Source organism: Thermobia domestica, chromosome 2, assembly GCF_964235325.1.
Source record: "Thermobia domestica chromosome 2, izTheDome1.hap1.1, whole genome shotgun sequence".
Taxonomy (NCBI): Eukaryota; Metazoa; Arthropoda; class Insecta; order Zygentoma; family Lepismatidae; genus Thermobia; species Thermobia domestica.
This window is the reverse complement of record NC_137455.1, coordinates 60,560,187-60,572,559: the sequence shown is the minus strand read 5'-3', so window position 1 is coordinate 60,572,559 and position 12,373 is coordinate 60,560,187. Positions and strand designations below refer to the sequence as shown.

Below are 12,373 nucleotides of genomic sequence, written 5' to 3'. Positions count from 1 at the left end.
TATAATGTGCCTTTATAATGTGACGAAAAGAAACAATAGTGTTTCTCATATTAGTATTATAGGCCCCGTTTCATCCATCTCGACTCTGGTTGGGCCAGACATATAACGTGGCTTAATCACATGATATGATGTCATAGGAGCAAAGGCCCTCCAGATTTTGCCATAGGCACCATAGCCAAACTCAAAACTTCTAAGTCACAAAAAGAAGAAAGGTTATACTCAGGTATGTAGAGTAGCCTTTATTTTGTCACAAGTTGGTGTTATTGTGTTATGAACGAAATATCAAGAAAAAAATACTTAATAGGAAACACTTACCGGAAGTAAGATTTAATAAAGAAATCAAATCTTTCAGTTTAACGTCCCTTGATTAAGGTTGTTATTCTAAGGAAGACGGTCTTTATAAAATAAAAAATGAATTAAAATTAGCAATATTTTAAGATTTCAATTTCCGCGCTACGATTTGTTCGATACCTTGAAAGGAATGCACATAATCAGTATATTGTAAGGCATTTCAAAATACGTCAACTTGAGGAGAAGCGAAAAGGTAATTCAATGTGCTTGCAATGATTTAGTGCAAAGAAAGATGAGATGGCAATGCTATTATTTACAACATTTCACTCAAAACATATTGATGTTCGCTTTTAAAGAGGAACTTGCTGTCCTAGTATAATGTTAAGTCCTAGTCACATAGCCAGTGGTCATCTTTACTTCTTCAAACGGGTGATGCCTCAGGTAAATTGCATGGCATACGTTCAATAGAAGTTTGGTTGGACCAAAAACACATTGCATATTAGTGTTTGTTCGTAATGTTTGCGATTGTAAGCTTCTGTCTGATCTACTACTGATGTATTTGATTCAGTTTTGCAAGTGTTTCCTAATCCTTCGAAACTGACAACTTTGATGTCAATTCCACAGTTGAAATTTTCGATATATGAAATTTGATATGCAATAAGTTACAAATAACTAATATTTTTGTTGTGTTAGCAATAACGCCGTAGCTATGTTCTGTTCTGTTCTCTGTTTTTTTTCAAAACGATCGATACTGAGAGATAGTGCAAGGTGTTTAAACTAATTTTAAAATACTGAAGCTCTATCGGAATTTGACCATAGGCTTGTAGCCTTAACACTAAGGTACTTTTGAAGGGTGCCGGCTTGAGTTGAGTTGATTTTTAGTTTAGCGTCCCTTTCAGCAGCGAGGCTATATGAGACGTGGACCTACTGATTAACGTGGAATCCGAACCACATGAGCTCCCGCCGGGAATCGAACCCGGATCTCCCACGCCAAAGGCGCGTACGCTAACCGCTTAGCCACGAGGGAGCTCAGGGTGCCGGCTTGAGTTGTTATAACATTCACACATTCCTGGCTGACACCACCTAAACTGTCGAGATGAGTGTGACATGTTTGCCAGCTCTGCGGGTGATAAAGCCATTACTTTGATCATATATGTTAGAGTTCGCTACTTCTTTTCTCCAAATATTATTCCACTTTCATTTTGATGTTGGCCTAACACTGAACAAATGTTTGCCTCGGCCAGAATTCAAGTACATACATGACCGCAAGAAAAAATATTAAAATTGTGATATATGACCACTTGCTTATCAACTTATTTTACTTGCTAATTTAGTCAGATTAACTTTTCGTTTTTAACAGCAAGTTATATCTGTTGAGTAAAATTTAGTTGCAAGCGGGATACGATGTTTATCGAAATAGTAATTGTCAAATTAATTCCCTAAAGTTAATCTAATTTGACTTAGCTTAGTAAGCCTCGTCTAAGAACAGTGACCCAATTAGAAACATAACAAATAATTGAAGAAATTTGGACAATATTGGTTTGTTCCAGCCTTTAAAACCCTAACTTAACATTAGATCCAAAATATGTACTGCTTTATACTTCATATCTGTTACAAATAGACCAAAGTTTATCTCATATCACATTTGACGAATATTGAATGAACCCATGAAATGTAGGTAAAATATATTATTATTCCCTCCATGGAAAACATTGAAAACACAAAAATGAATATACAAAATATACTTACAATGGAAACGCATTTGGGATCATTTATTTTAAGTTGTAATGTATGTACTGAGTATACATTTACCGATTTAATAACTTTTATCTGCGATATTCTTTTTCCAAGCTTTCCCAGACATGTGGGTAAATCCAATTTAGTGCATGACTGAAGAAGTGATATTAGCGTAATTGGTAAATGAAAAGATTACAGTGGAGTAAATATCACCGAAGTTTGAAAATTGTTGGCTAATGGGGAATTTTTTGTTTAAGGTACTCAAACCTCTCAATTCCTGTGGGATTGATTTTTTAATATATATTTGAAACTAATATACATATAATTCAAATTTAGTGCTAAAAAAGGATACGGTACATCTTTAATGGTCTAATAGTCTTTCTAAAATACATAATATTTATATCTAATCTACATCATATTCCATATGCGACGTTCATTTGAAAATTATATACATTAGGCAAAGCTTTATAAAAATTCTTATATTTCACATATATATAATCAGTAAAATATACTATTTACGTATGAAACACAATGTCAGGCATATATCTACCCCACTGAACCATTTTATACGATTAACAAATTTATTGAACCCATTCGCAGGTGTCGGTTCCGATAAAACCAATCAGATGTGCAATTTCTTCAGTTCTGAAAGTCTGCATGACTTAGGTGTACAACAGTGATTTCAACAACTTAAATCAGAAGAAAATAGAGGCTATGAGATCGCATGTCAAAATGCCTTCATAATAACACGTTGCTCAGAAAAAAATAATCGCTACATAACTGAAAGACAAAGCAGATGAGTTCAAAAATAGAAGATACATTAACCAGAGTGACAAAAGATAAATACAAAGGTAACAACAGGTCTAACAAGTTGAAAACAAGAAACTACATTCAAAAGAATTATACACAACATCCTAGATATTTGTTTCCTTGCTTCTTTACACAAATTTGAAGGAATAGAATTTTCTCCCTTCAGAAAATGTAAGATATGATTGTTCCTAAACTATAAATTGCTATACAATTAAATGTAATGGCACGTGTCCTATTATTATATAACCAACAAATATTGATACAGAGAACCTTGAATAATTGGTTTGCGGTATATCACATAATATCATAATATATTTTGTAGCAGATTTTTATCTCACTAAAATTACAAATGCACTGACGATACATTTACTTGCATACAAGTATAAACACTGCATTTAATTGCGTACATACGTTTATTACTGTTCGGTAACTCTGTACAAGGTGATTCAATATAGTCGAACCGGAATTTCGCTCAGTAGATTTCTTGAGTTCTTATTTCCAGCTTTCACGATATATAGGTTTCAATAAAACTGTAAGTGAATAAGATTTTCATAATCAGTTGTATCTGCAAGTTTCAGGATCAACAGTTTATTATAGAAATTGATTTCTGCTATTGTACATGTACACGTATTAACGACTGTTATTAATTTTGATATATACCTTGTGTCAGATATTTCATTAAATCATCTCATAATGGGATTGTGTAACAAATGTATTATTTTTTAATTTGTTTTTGTTTCCAGTAGTAGGAAATAATCATGAATTGTAATTATTTCTTTTAATTACAGATGCTAAACAACGTTCAGGAAATTATGAGAGATATATTTGTTCTGTTAGACGTCTACGTGATTTTCTCAGTAGAAAGCAAGTTATTCGACAAAATACAAAAATTTTCAACCCTTCCAAACAGAACCCATGGTAATTGTTTGTCGTGGGCTATGAAGAAACCTGTGTTTGATCTTAGAACATTAAAAATATTAGTATACAATTATGCACCTAATGTTGTGACAGAAAATGACCTAGATGGATTTGATATTAACATTTTTAGAGAATTTTCCACAAGATACAATGTTACTTTGGACATATCAAAAGGGGATATAAAGAAGGATATAAGGCAAAGCAAAACTGCGCCCCCTTACTTGGAACAGCTGAATAGTGGAAAATACCACGCTATTCTTCCCGGATTTTTTATAACCGCACTTCGGCATAAGTATGCTCAAATAAGTTCAACTTATATGGAAGCTAGTTTACATTTTCTCACACCTAGACCTGAACGGTGTAGGAGTTTATGGTCAATATTCTTTCCTTTGCAAAAAGAAGTGTGGGCAGGAGTAGCAAGTTTCATCATTATTACGTCTGTGTATTTATACTTGACTGCACTATGCTATCGATTATTCAATCCTATACGAATGAGTAGTGATCCATACTTGGAGTATAGTTATGCGTTAATAAGAGCTGTTGGTATCACTGTAGGTAACAGTGTTCCAACCCCTAAAACATTTACTACTAGACATTTAGTAGTATGGTGTTACATGATATCAACTTTGTTAATCACTGCTTATAGCTGTAATCTTGTTTCTTTCTTAACCTTTCCATTATACACACAACCAATAGATACCTTGGAACAATTCATGGGATCTGGATTAAAATGGACAAGTCTACTACAGAATTGGATAAATATTTTCGAAGAATCAACTGACAGCGGACTGTCAAAATTAAAGGAAAGGTACATTTTACCAGGAAGTTCAGAAGAATTTAATGACATAGCTAGAACTTCGAAAGTAGCTTTGATAGCTGAAAGATTTGAATGTGGACCTTTGTCGAGAATTGCTTACCTTGAAGATAATTCAATTCTCGAAAATTATTACATGATGGAAGATAATGTTAAAAATTTTCATATTGGATACCTGCTGCAAAAGAATTTTAAATTTAGTGAAATGTTCAACCAATTTTTAGGTTACCTTCGAGATTCTGGAACCATCGTTCAATGGGTGAAAGAAGCTGCTGCTAAATTTACTCCTCCTGAATACGCAATGCCTTTAAATTACCACAGAGATGATGATTATAATCTACGTCCGTTGGTGCTCTCAGATATCAGTGGTAATTTTGTATTGTTCCTGATAGGGCTCTTTACGTCTACACTTATATTTGTGTTTGAAATCTCTTGGCAGTTAAGCTTAAGGTTGACTTCTAAGATTTACAGATATATCTCAAAGAAAGAATACTAAATGAAGTTTTCAGTTTAATATTCGCTGCTTTATGTTCAGTACATAATGCATATTTCACTGCTATTTCTTTATCTATCAATATGTATTTTATTAAAGAAACATTCACATCATATACATACATTTTACCAGAGAACACGAAAGAAACCTTCAAATAATACTTGAAAGAGTATTACGTTTTTTTTTTTTTTTTGTTAAAAATACATTAGTAAGATTTTAAAAAATTTTAATCAATATCTGGCAAACTGCGCTAAAAATGCTACTCAGTAGGATGTGTGCATAATGTCTAAAGTTTTGCATTTGATGTGATAGAACAAATACAAGTATATAGAGTCTATATAAAGAGAGAGGGAGAAAGAGAAATATTCTTAATGTAGTTTTTCCTATTTTATGCGTTATTGGGTTTTCGTCTTATTCTTTTCTTTATAGTTTTGATCTTCACCTTACTAATGTTTTTGGGAATAATTTAATTTTCGGGTATGGGGTATAATCATCAACGAAACATTTACAATATATACACATGTCAATCAATTCAGCTTGAGCAAGCAAATCTATTGATACCGATTTTAACTACTTCCGTTTTACTAAACCTAATTTACTTCACCGGGCTGGAGTATAATCAACAACGCGAAATGTACAAACTGTACATTAATCGATTCAGCTTGGCAAAAAGAAGTCGATCGATCTAACCACTTCCAGTGTTTACTGAGCCTAATTTCATTGTGGAGGTAGGGAATAATCAGCAACGAAAAATATACAATCTATTAATCGATTTCTTTTGCCAAGCTGAATAGATTGATATATAGTTTCTACATGTTTCGTTACTGATTGTACTGCACTATCGATAACTAAATTATTCTCAGTAAACCGGTAGAGGTTAAAATCTGTATCGATCGATTTGCTTTGTCAAGCTTAATCGATTGACATTTAGCTTGTATATGGTTGATTGCTAATTTTACCCTACCTTTGGTAACTAAATTAGGCTCTGTAAACCGGAAGGATTTAATCAGAAGTAGTTAAAATCGGTACCGAACGATTTGTTTGGTCAAGCTGAATCGATTGATATGTAGATTGTGTATGTTTCTTTGCTAATTATACCCCACCCCCAGAAACTAAATTATTCCCATATTTTTTATCTCCTGCGATATTTTAATATAGTAATTACTTTATGTCGTTATGCCTTTAATCTTTGCTTGTTAATTTAGCAGTTTCTTTATGAACGGATGTTTAGATCAATGGTAAATATTTTGACAAAGGAAAATATTTTCCTTCTGAAACCATCATTAAATCTTCAATCAATAAATTAATTAATGGAGAATGTTGAATACAAGTGAGTGATTTTGAAAGTATTAGAGGGATGTGGCAAAGAACGGAGGAAAACTAAATAGTAAATACACCACAATATTGATCAGTGTTATTTTACAGACAAAATATTCTGTATACTTATGAAATTATTATAAATTGTGAATTCCATAAAGAAGGTACAATCAGTTTTAGAATGCAAGATGTATTATTTCACAGCCAGCGCTGTGTCTTTCTAAATAACCCTTCATAACAAAAAATTAACGTCAATAATGGATAATAACTGCACCCCTATATTAAAGTGTTTCACTCGCTTCATATAATTTAGAAATAAATGCTGTAATAGACACGATTCAAGGTAATGAAATTCAGGAAAGGCGAATCAATAAAGTTTGGTTGTATATGTAAGTAAAAGAATCTTTCGAATCAATAAATGAAGCAAGCAAGAATTAAACGTAGAAGCAGAGGGAGAAAGTATTATAGAGAAAAGGAAATTGTGTGGACCTAAAGCTCTGGTGTTATTCATAGTTTCTCTTAGGCAAATAAATTAATATTTTCCAAGTTATACTTCTTCTTTAGCTAATAATAATATATTTAATTATATCATACATAGTATAGTCAAATCGTTATGACTGAATAAAATTTATTTTAGTATAATATAAAAACAGTTGAGCTTATTTCTGCCTAACTTTGGGTGAACTGACCTATCAGGTAAGTGCGTTTCATTTGGGATAAAGTCTACAAGAATCCAACTAAAAATTTAAAACCGGTGAGGAGGACAATCTAACGTTGGCCATTTTCTCTTCAGGATCGACGCTGGTGAAAGTCATATAATTTTTCTGTGGTTTAAACCATCAAAGTATAGGACATCATTTATATACTAAGCACAAGCTTAATATTACATGGTGAACAAAATGTTACGTTAACTTAAATTCGCATTCAGTGCAAGAACGAAGTTATATACAGACATTTCCATAGTGGACATTTTCAATATCACACGGTTACAATTTTTACTAGCAGCCTAATTTTTCAAGTACTGTGATAACTGAAATTTGACAAAGGTTTATGTTATACAAATTAGAAGTTTATTATTTTTAAAAGAACGACATTGTTTACTATTGTACCAGCCACAAGGGTATCACCACTAGTGTGCCACTAGTAATTATGTAAGTGATTATGTATTACGAATACTGATATTACCTTTCTTTTGTTCTCACCAGACAATATCTCGTTCAACATTCAGGAAAAGCTCAGTGACACAGGAAAAGTTAAATGGGCTCACTATTATATCAACAGTCAATATCATACGAATGTTATGTTTCAGACTTGTATTAGATAAACTCAATCTTTCTCTAAATCAGCTTTCATATGTTCACTTACTTTCCTTCTGTTTTTACACATAAATTGTATTTTGATGCAAAATAACCCCATAATTATTACAAACAAGATTTCGACTATGTAGAAAACAAGACTAAAACATGTTAATGGGATTTACCTCTATCTGCTATAACGTAAGCATCCATTAGCTATGTTACGTCTATTTAACTTTGGAGAACATATGTTGTTGTAACTTAAGATCTATCGCATTGTAATTCTTGAAACACTAGAAACGTTCGAAAATAACCTTTATTTTGCACCTAATTTGAATTTGTACTGTACTCTGTTTCGCCTTTATTGACATTTCCTGGATATTTGACTCGTTAATTATGTGTTGTACATTACTTTCTGTTGTTACACTAAATAACAAGTAGGTTATGTTTCACAGTGCGAAAACTACAGTAGATTTCCAAACTAATCGAATTTAATTCTCAAACTTGAAGTCGTACTTCTAATTCATCGCAATAGACTAATATGATGAAAGACAGGGTTTGTTTTTCACACAATCAATACATTTAAAGAAATTACTCACTATTCATAACTGTTCTTCTTTTATCAAGATAAAGGTTGAAACCGTAAATTGAAAATTTGAAACCTTTCCTTTTTGTATGGAAGTTTAAAGAATGAAGTAGCACCTATACTTGGAAAACTGAATTGATTTCAATGAGCATATTTTAATATAATTGTTACTTCTTTGTCTACGGAGATTAGTACTGAAACTATAGTTACACTAAGTTAAAAGCACTTGGAGTTTTAGTAGACTGTTGCAGATTGACGCCTTGAAAGGATTCCAGAAAATGTTCGTTACTATCTAATAACATTTCTCGTTCTATAGCTATAAATGCTGAAACCAGAAATGCTAATTTGAAGCATTTCCGGTTTGATAGAGGTCTAATGGAAGAGGTGGATGGTTTTCTGTAGATACTGAATCGTCTGCAAGAAGAAAAATAATGCAATACAATATCATTTACCATTTTTGCTATATGCAAATCAGTATTGAAACAGGAAATACTAATAAATGATAATCTCTTCCGATTTTGATAGAATTCTGCAGATAATCGTAATATGTCGCCCCTCAAGGTGCTAAATCATTAGTAATGAAACGCTTTCCTATCTCTGTTACTGTTTACATTCTATGGCGATAAACATTGGAATTGGAAATGGCTAATTTGAGTGACTTTCGGTTCCAATATAGCGTTAGCGGAGGAGATCGAACCTATTTGGAACGCTTAATTGATTGTGAAAACCACACTTCTTGATATTTCTTATCGTTTTTGCTCTGGTTCCTGTCAACAGATGAACGAACGAATATGGCTTCCACAAGACTTTTAACATTCATCCATTCATAGCATAGTTTGGAAACGAACAAGACTTAAAAGGCAGATATATCACTTAGTAACAAATACTAAAATGGCTCATTGCACTTTTACAATATCAATTTCCATAAATGATACAATTTTAACACAACTAACCTGTGCTAAAATCTATATTCATGTATACAAACTACCGTTAGAGTTATCTCATGTTTACTGTTACCGTAACCAAATAAATTTCGATACCTATCAAAATATTTTGTGTGAATGGGCGAGTAACACGAAAAGTTTAGCATATAATAACACTGTCAATGTCACAGCTAACTATACACTAAGATAGTGAGAATATTTGGTACCACCGTAGTAGTAGATGGACGAAGATTTTATTATAGAAAAAGTAAGAGGCACAGCAATATTCCTCCTGCCAGATATAAACTACAAACAATAAGTGTTGTTGTACTTTCTGCAGCATCAGCTGTGCCCACATGTTAATTCAAAGGAGTGTGTATGATCCACGTAAATGAGAAAATACATTTTATTATTCGCACAGGAAGATAGCTACCATTCATGGCGAGGGACCTCCGGTCACTTCCTTGGGCGAGTACCGAAAATAACTACGTACACACAGAGGAAAGATGCCCACACTTTGATGTAGAAGAGTACATACAGCACACGAATCGACCTAGTTGAAACCAGTTGAGGGAATATGGGACATTGTCCGGATATTTTTTTTCGCAGACTTACTTTTGGATCTGGAAGATTGAAATTGTGCATAAACATTCATCTCACCGAGTAGTATTTACCAGATTTTTTCAGATTTCTGCGTTAAAACAGGAGGGATCCAGAGGAACAAAAAGTTGAAAAAGGGATTTTTTTACCAAAAAATCTCTTTTTTCGGAATTTTCCCGTCTTGGATACATGATGGAGACATGTGAATGTTACCGTGTAAAAGGCAGCTCTATTCTGAAGAGAATGATGTGCAAACCATGATTCTAAGATAATTAGGAATGTCTCAGGGAATTTTTACAAAATATCCTTCTGAATACGGGAATATGGGATATTGTCCGGATATATATATATATATTTTTGGCGGGCTTACTTTTGGATCTGGAAGATTGAAATTGTGCATAAATATTCATCTCACCGAGTAGTATTTACCAATTTTTTTCAGATTTCTGCGTTAAAACAGGATGGATCCAGAGGGGCAAAAAGTTGGAAAAGGGATATTTGTTTTTAAAAAAAACCTTTCTTCGAGATTTTCCAGTTTTAGATACATGATAGAGACATGTGAATGTTATCGCCTAAAAGGCAGCTCTATTCTGAAGAGAATGGCGGGCGAAACATGACCCTAAACTAATTAGGGACGTGTCAGGGAATTTTTATCAAAATATACTTCTGTATAGGAGAATATGGGACATTTCCGGTATTTTTTGCGGGCTTATTTTTTAACCTAAAAAGATTGAAATTGTGCATAAACATTCAGTCCACCATGTACAAAAGTATGTTGATTTTGTTAAGAGCTAATTCGCATTTTGTCAGGCTGAGAGTTAGGCCACCTGCAGTGACAAGTCAGAACACTGTTTAGAGCCGTGACTGTTAAGGGATTTGACAAAGGTGTTGCTTGCTTACGAATCACTCCCCATCCTAGCCAACGATCAATATGGTCACTTACTTGTTTCCTGCACTTCAAGGAGTACGGGTACATTTTTGCTTTCTCTGGTCGTTCGTCCGTTACTTCAATCTCGTGCATATAACTGGTTATTCAACCAGGCTTGATATTAAAAAGAGCCTTGTGCTTCACTAATACCAATTACAAACTTTCTCTTTGCGCGACTGTGAGATCTGTGAACTGCGAAACAAAATCTTGTATCTCCGCGATGGATGTTTTGTCTAATTTGCAACACTCAGACGTTTGGAAAACATATTTGCTAGTTCCTGGGTACTTGGAAATCTACCATCGTTGAAGCTAAGTGCAGGGATTGCCTCCTCTCTTGAGGTATTTCGTTCCTGTATTGTTACCATGACAACAGGCATTGCGTTCCTTCCTCTGCCGAGAATTAATCTTCAACATGCTCTTCCCCAATTTCCCCTATAGGGGTAAATACACATTGACAATCCATCTCCCAATCTAATCTACGTACCAAGAGAGCTCCTGTGTCGCAATCTACAGGGTGGTTCGGTAAGTCTTAGTACAGTGGATTATTTTGGAAACAAACATGATCAAAGCAAATCTGACTAGGGGGAGCGAACTTGGGTAAAGGAGCTGATGCATGCGTGGTGAATGACGGCCATGTTCATGGCCTCCATCTTGGATTCAGGTGTTTTTTTAAATAGGAAAGTAGACATGTGACACATCAATTAACACTCTTTTTTACAGTGGAATGCAGGTCACGTCACAAAGAGATATTTTGTGGAAAAGATTACGATACAGCTTTCGGTGACCCAGCTGACATGGTGGATAGTCTCCCATACTAAATTACAGGTGTTTACAGCCGTACAATCTCCTTCCACTGTGCCATATTTACTTCAAATTTCCCAGATTCATCACTTACCGTGTCCTGGATACGCTGTAACTGGCATTACATTGCGATCACATCTTCTCGAAAGGCGTCCCCTGCTGGAGTTCCCCGTTATTCGCACAATATGGGAAGCTAAATTTACTTCCACAGGCATCAAATAGTCTTTCTTCTGTGCCACAGTAGTTCGCATTCTACCCTCTCAGTATCACCAACAATTGTCTGTTTACCCGGGACGAGACCTATTGCAACCCATCATACAATTCACTATAATTCGAATCTATAGACTTAGTAACATGTTCAAGTGTTTCTCCATCTGTCCCAACATCTCGTTGGTTTCAATAATGTGGAAATTTAACTCCCAGCTTGTATATTGCAACTGGGCTCGCAACTCGCTTGCTGTGTTCTCCAAGCGCTCAGTGAACTGTGTTACTCGTTCCCCAGCTGCTCATGGACAAGCTCTAATTTTCTTTCTATTCGCCTGTTTTTTGCCTCTAATCGAGCCTCCAAACGCCGGTTTGTAGAGTCTACCTTTTCCTCTAAATTCACTGAATAAAATTTACATTTCGATAGGTAAATGTGAACTCATCTGCACATCAATATGCAGATGAGCAACAAAGGTAACTCTGCTTTTCACAACCAAAAATATTAGTAAATATGCAACACTTCCAGTTTTAGTAGAAAGATACGAATGAAGCTGGTATCACTTGACTAGGCGCTGAATCGATTCCAGGAATTGGTTACAGCACCAATATTGAAACCGAAAATGGTTAATTTTACTAATTCCGATTTGCATAGAAAG

The 12,373-nt window shown here is 34.2% G+C and overlaps 1 protein-coding gene across 1 annotated transcript; it reads left to right on the top strand.

Annotated features, from left to right (window-relative positions):
- The first annotated feature begins 669 nt into the window (after positions 1-669).
- LOC145679028 (glutamate receptor ionotropic, delta-1-like) lies at positions 670-5,066 on the top strand. Its single transcript, XM_081749629.1, has 2 exons — positions 670-732; positions 3,627-5,066. Exons 1-2 carry the CDS (start codon positions 670-672, stop codon positions 5,064-5,066), a joined length of 1,503 nt encoding a protein of 500 aa, XP_081605755.1.
- Positions 5,067-12,373: the final 7,307 nt, after the last annotated feature.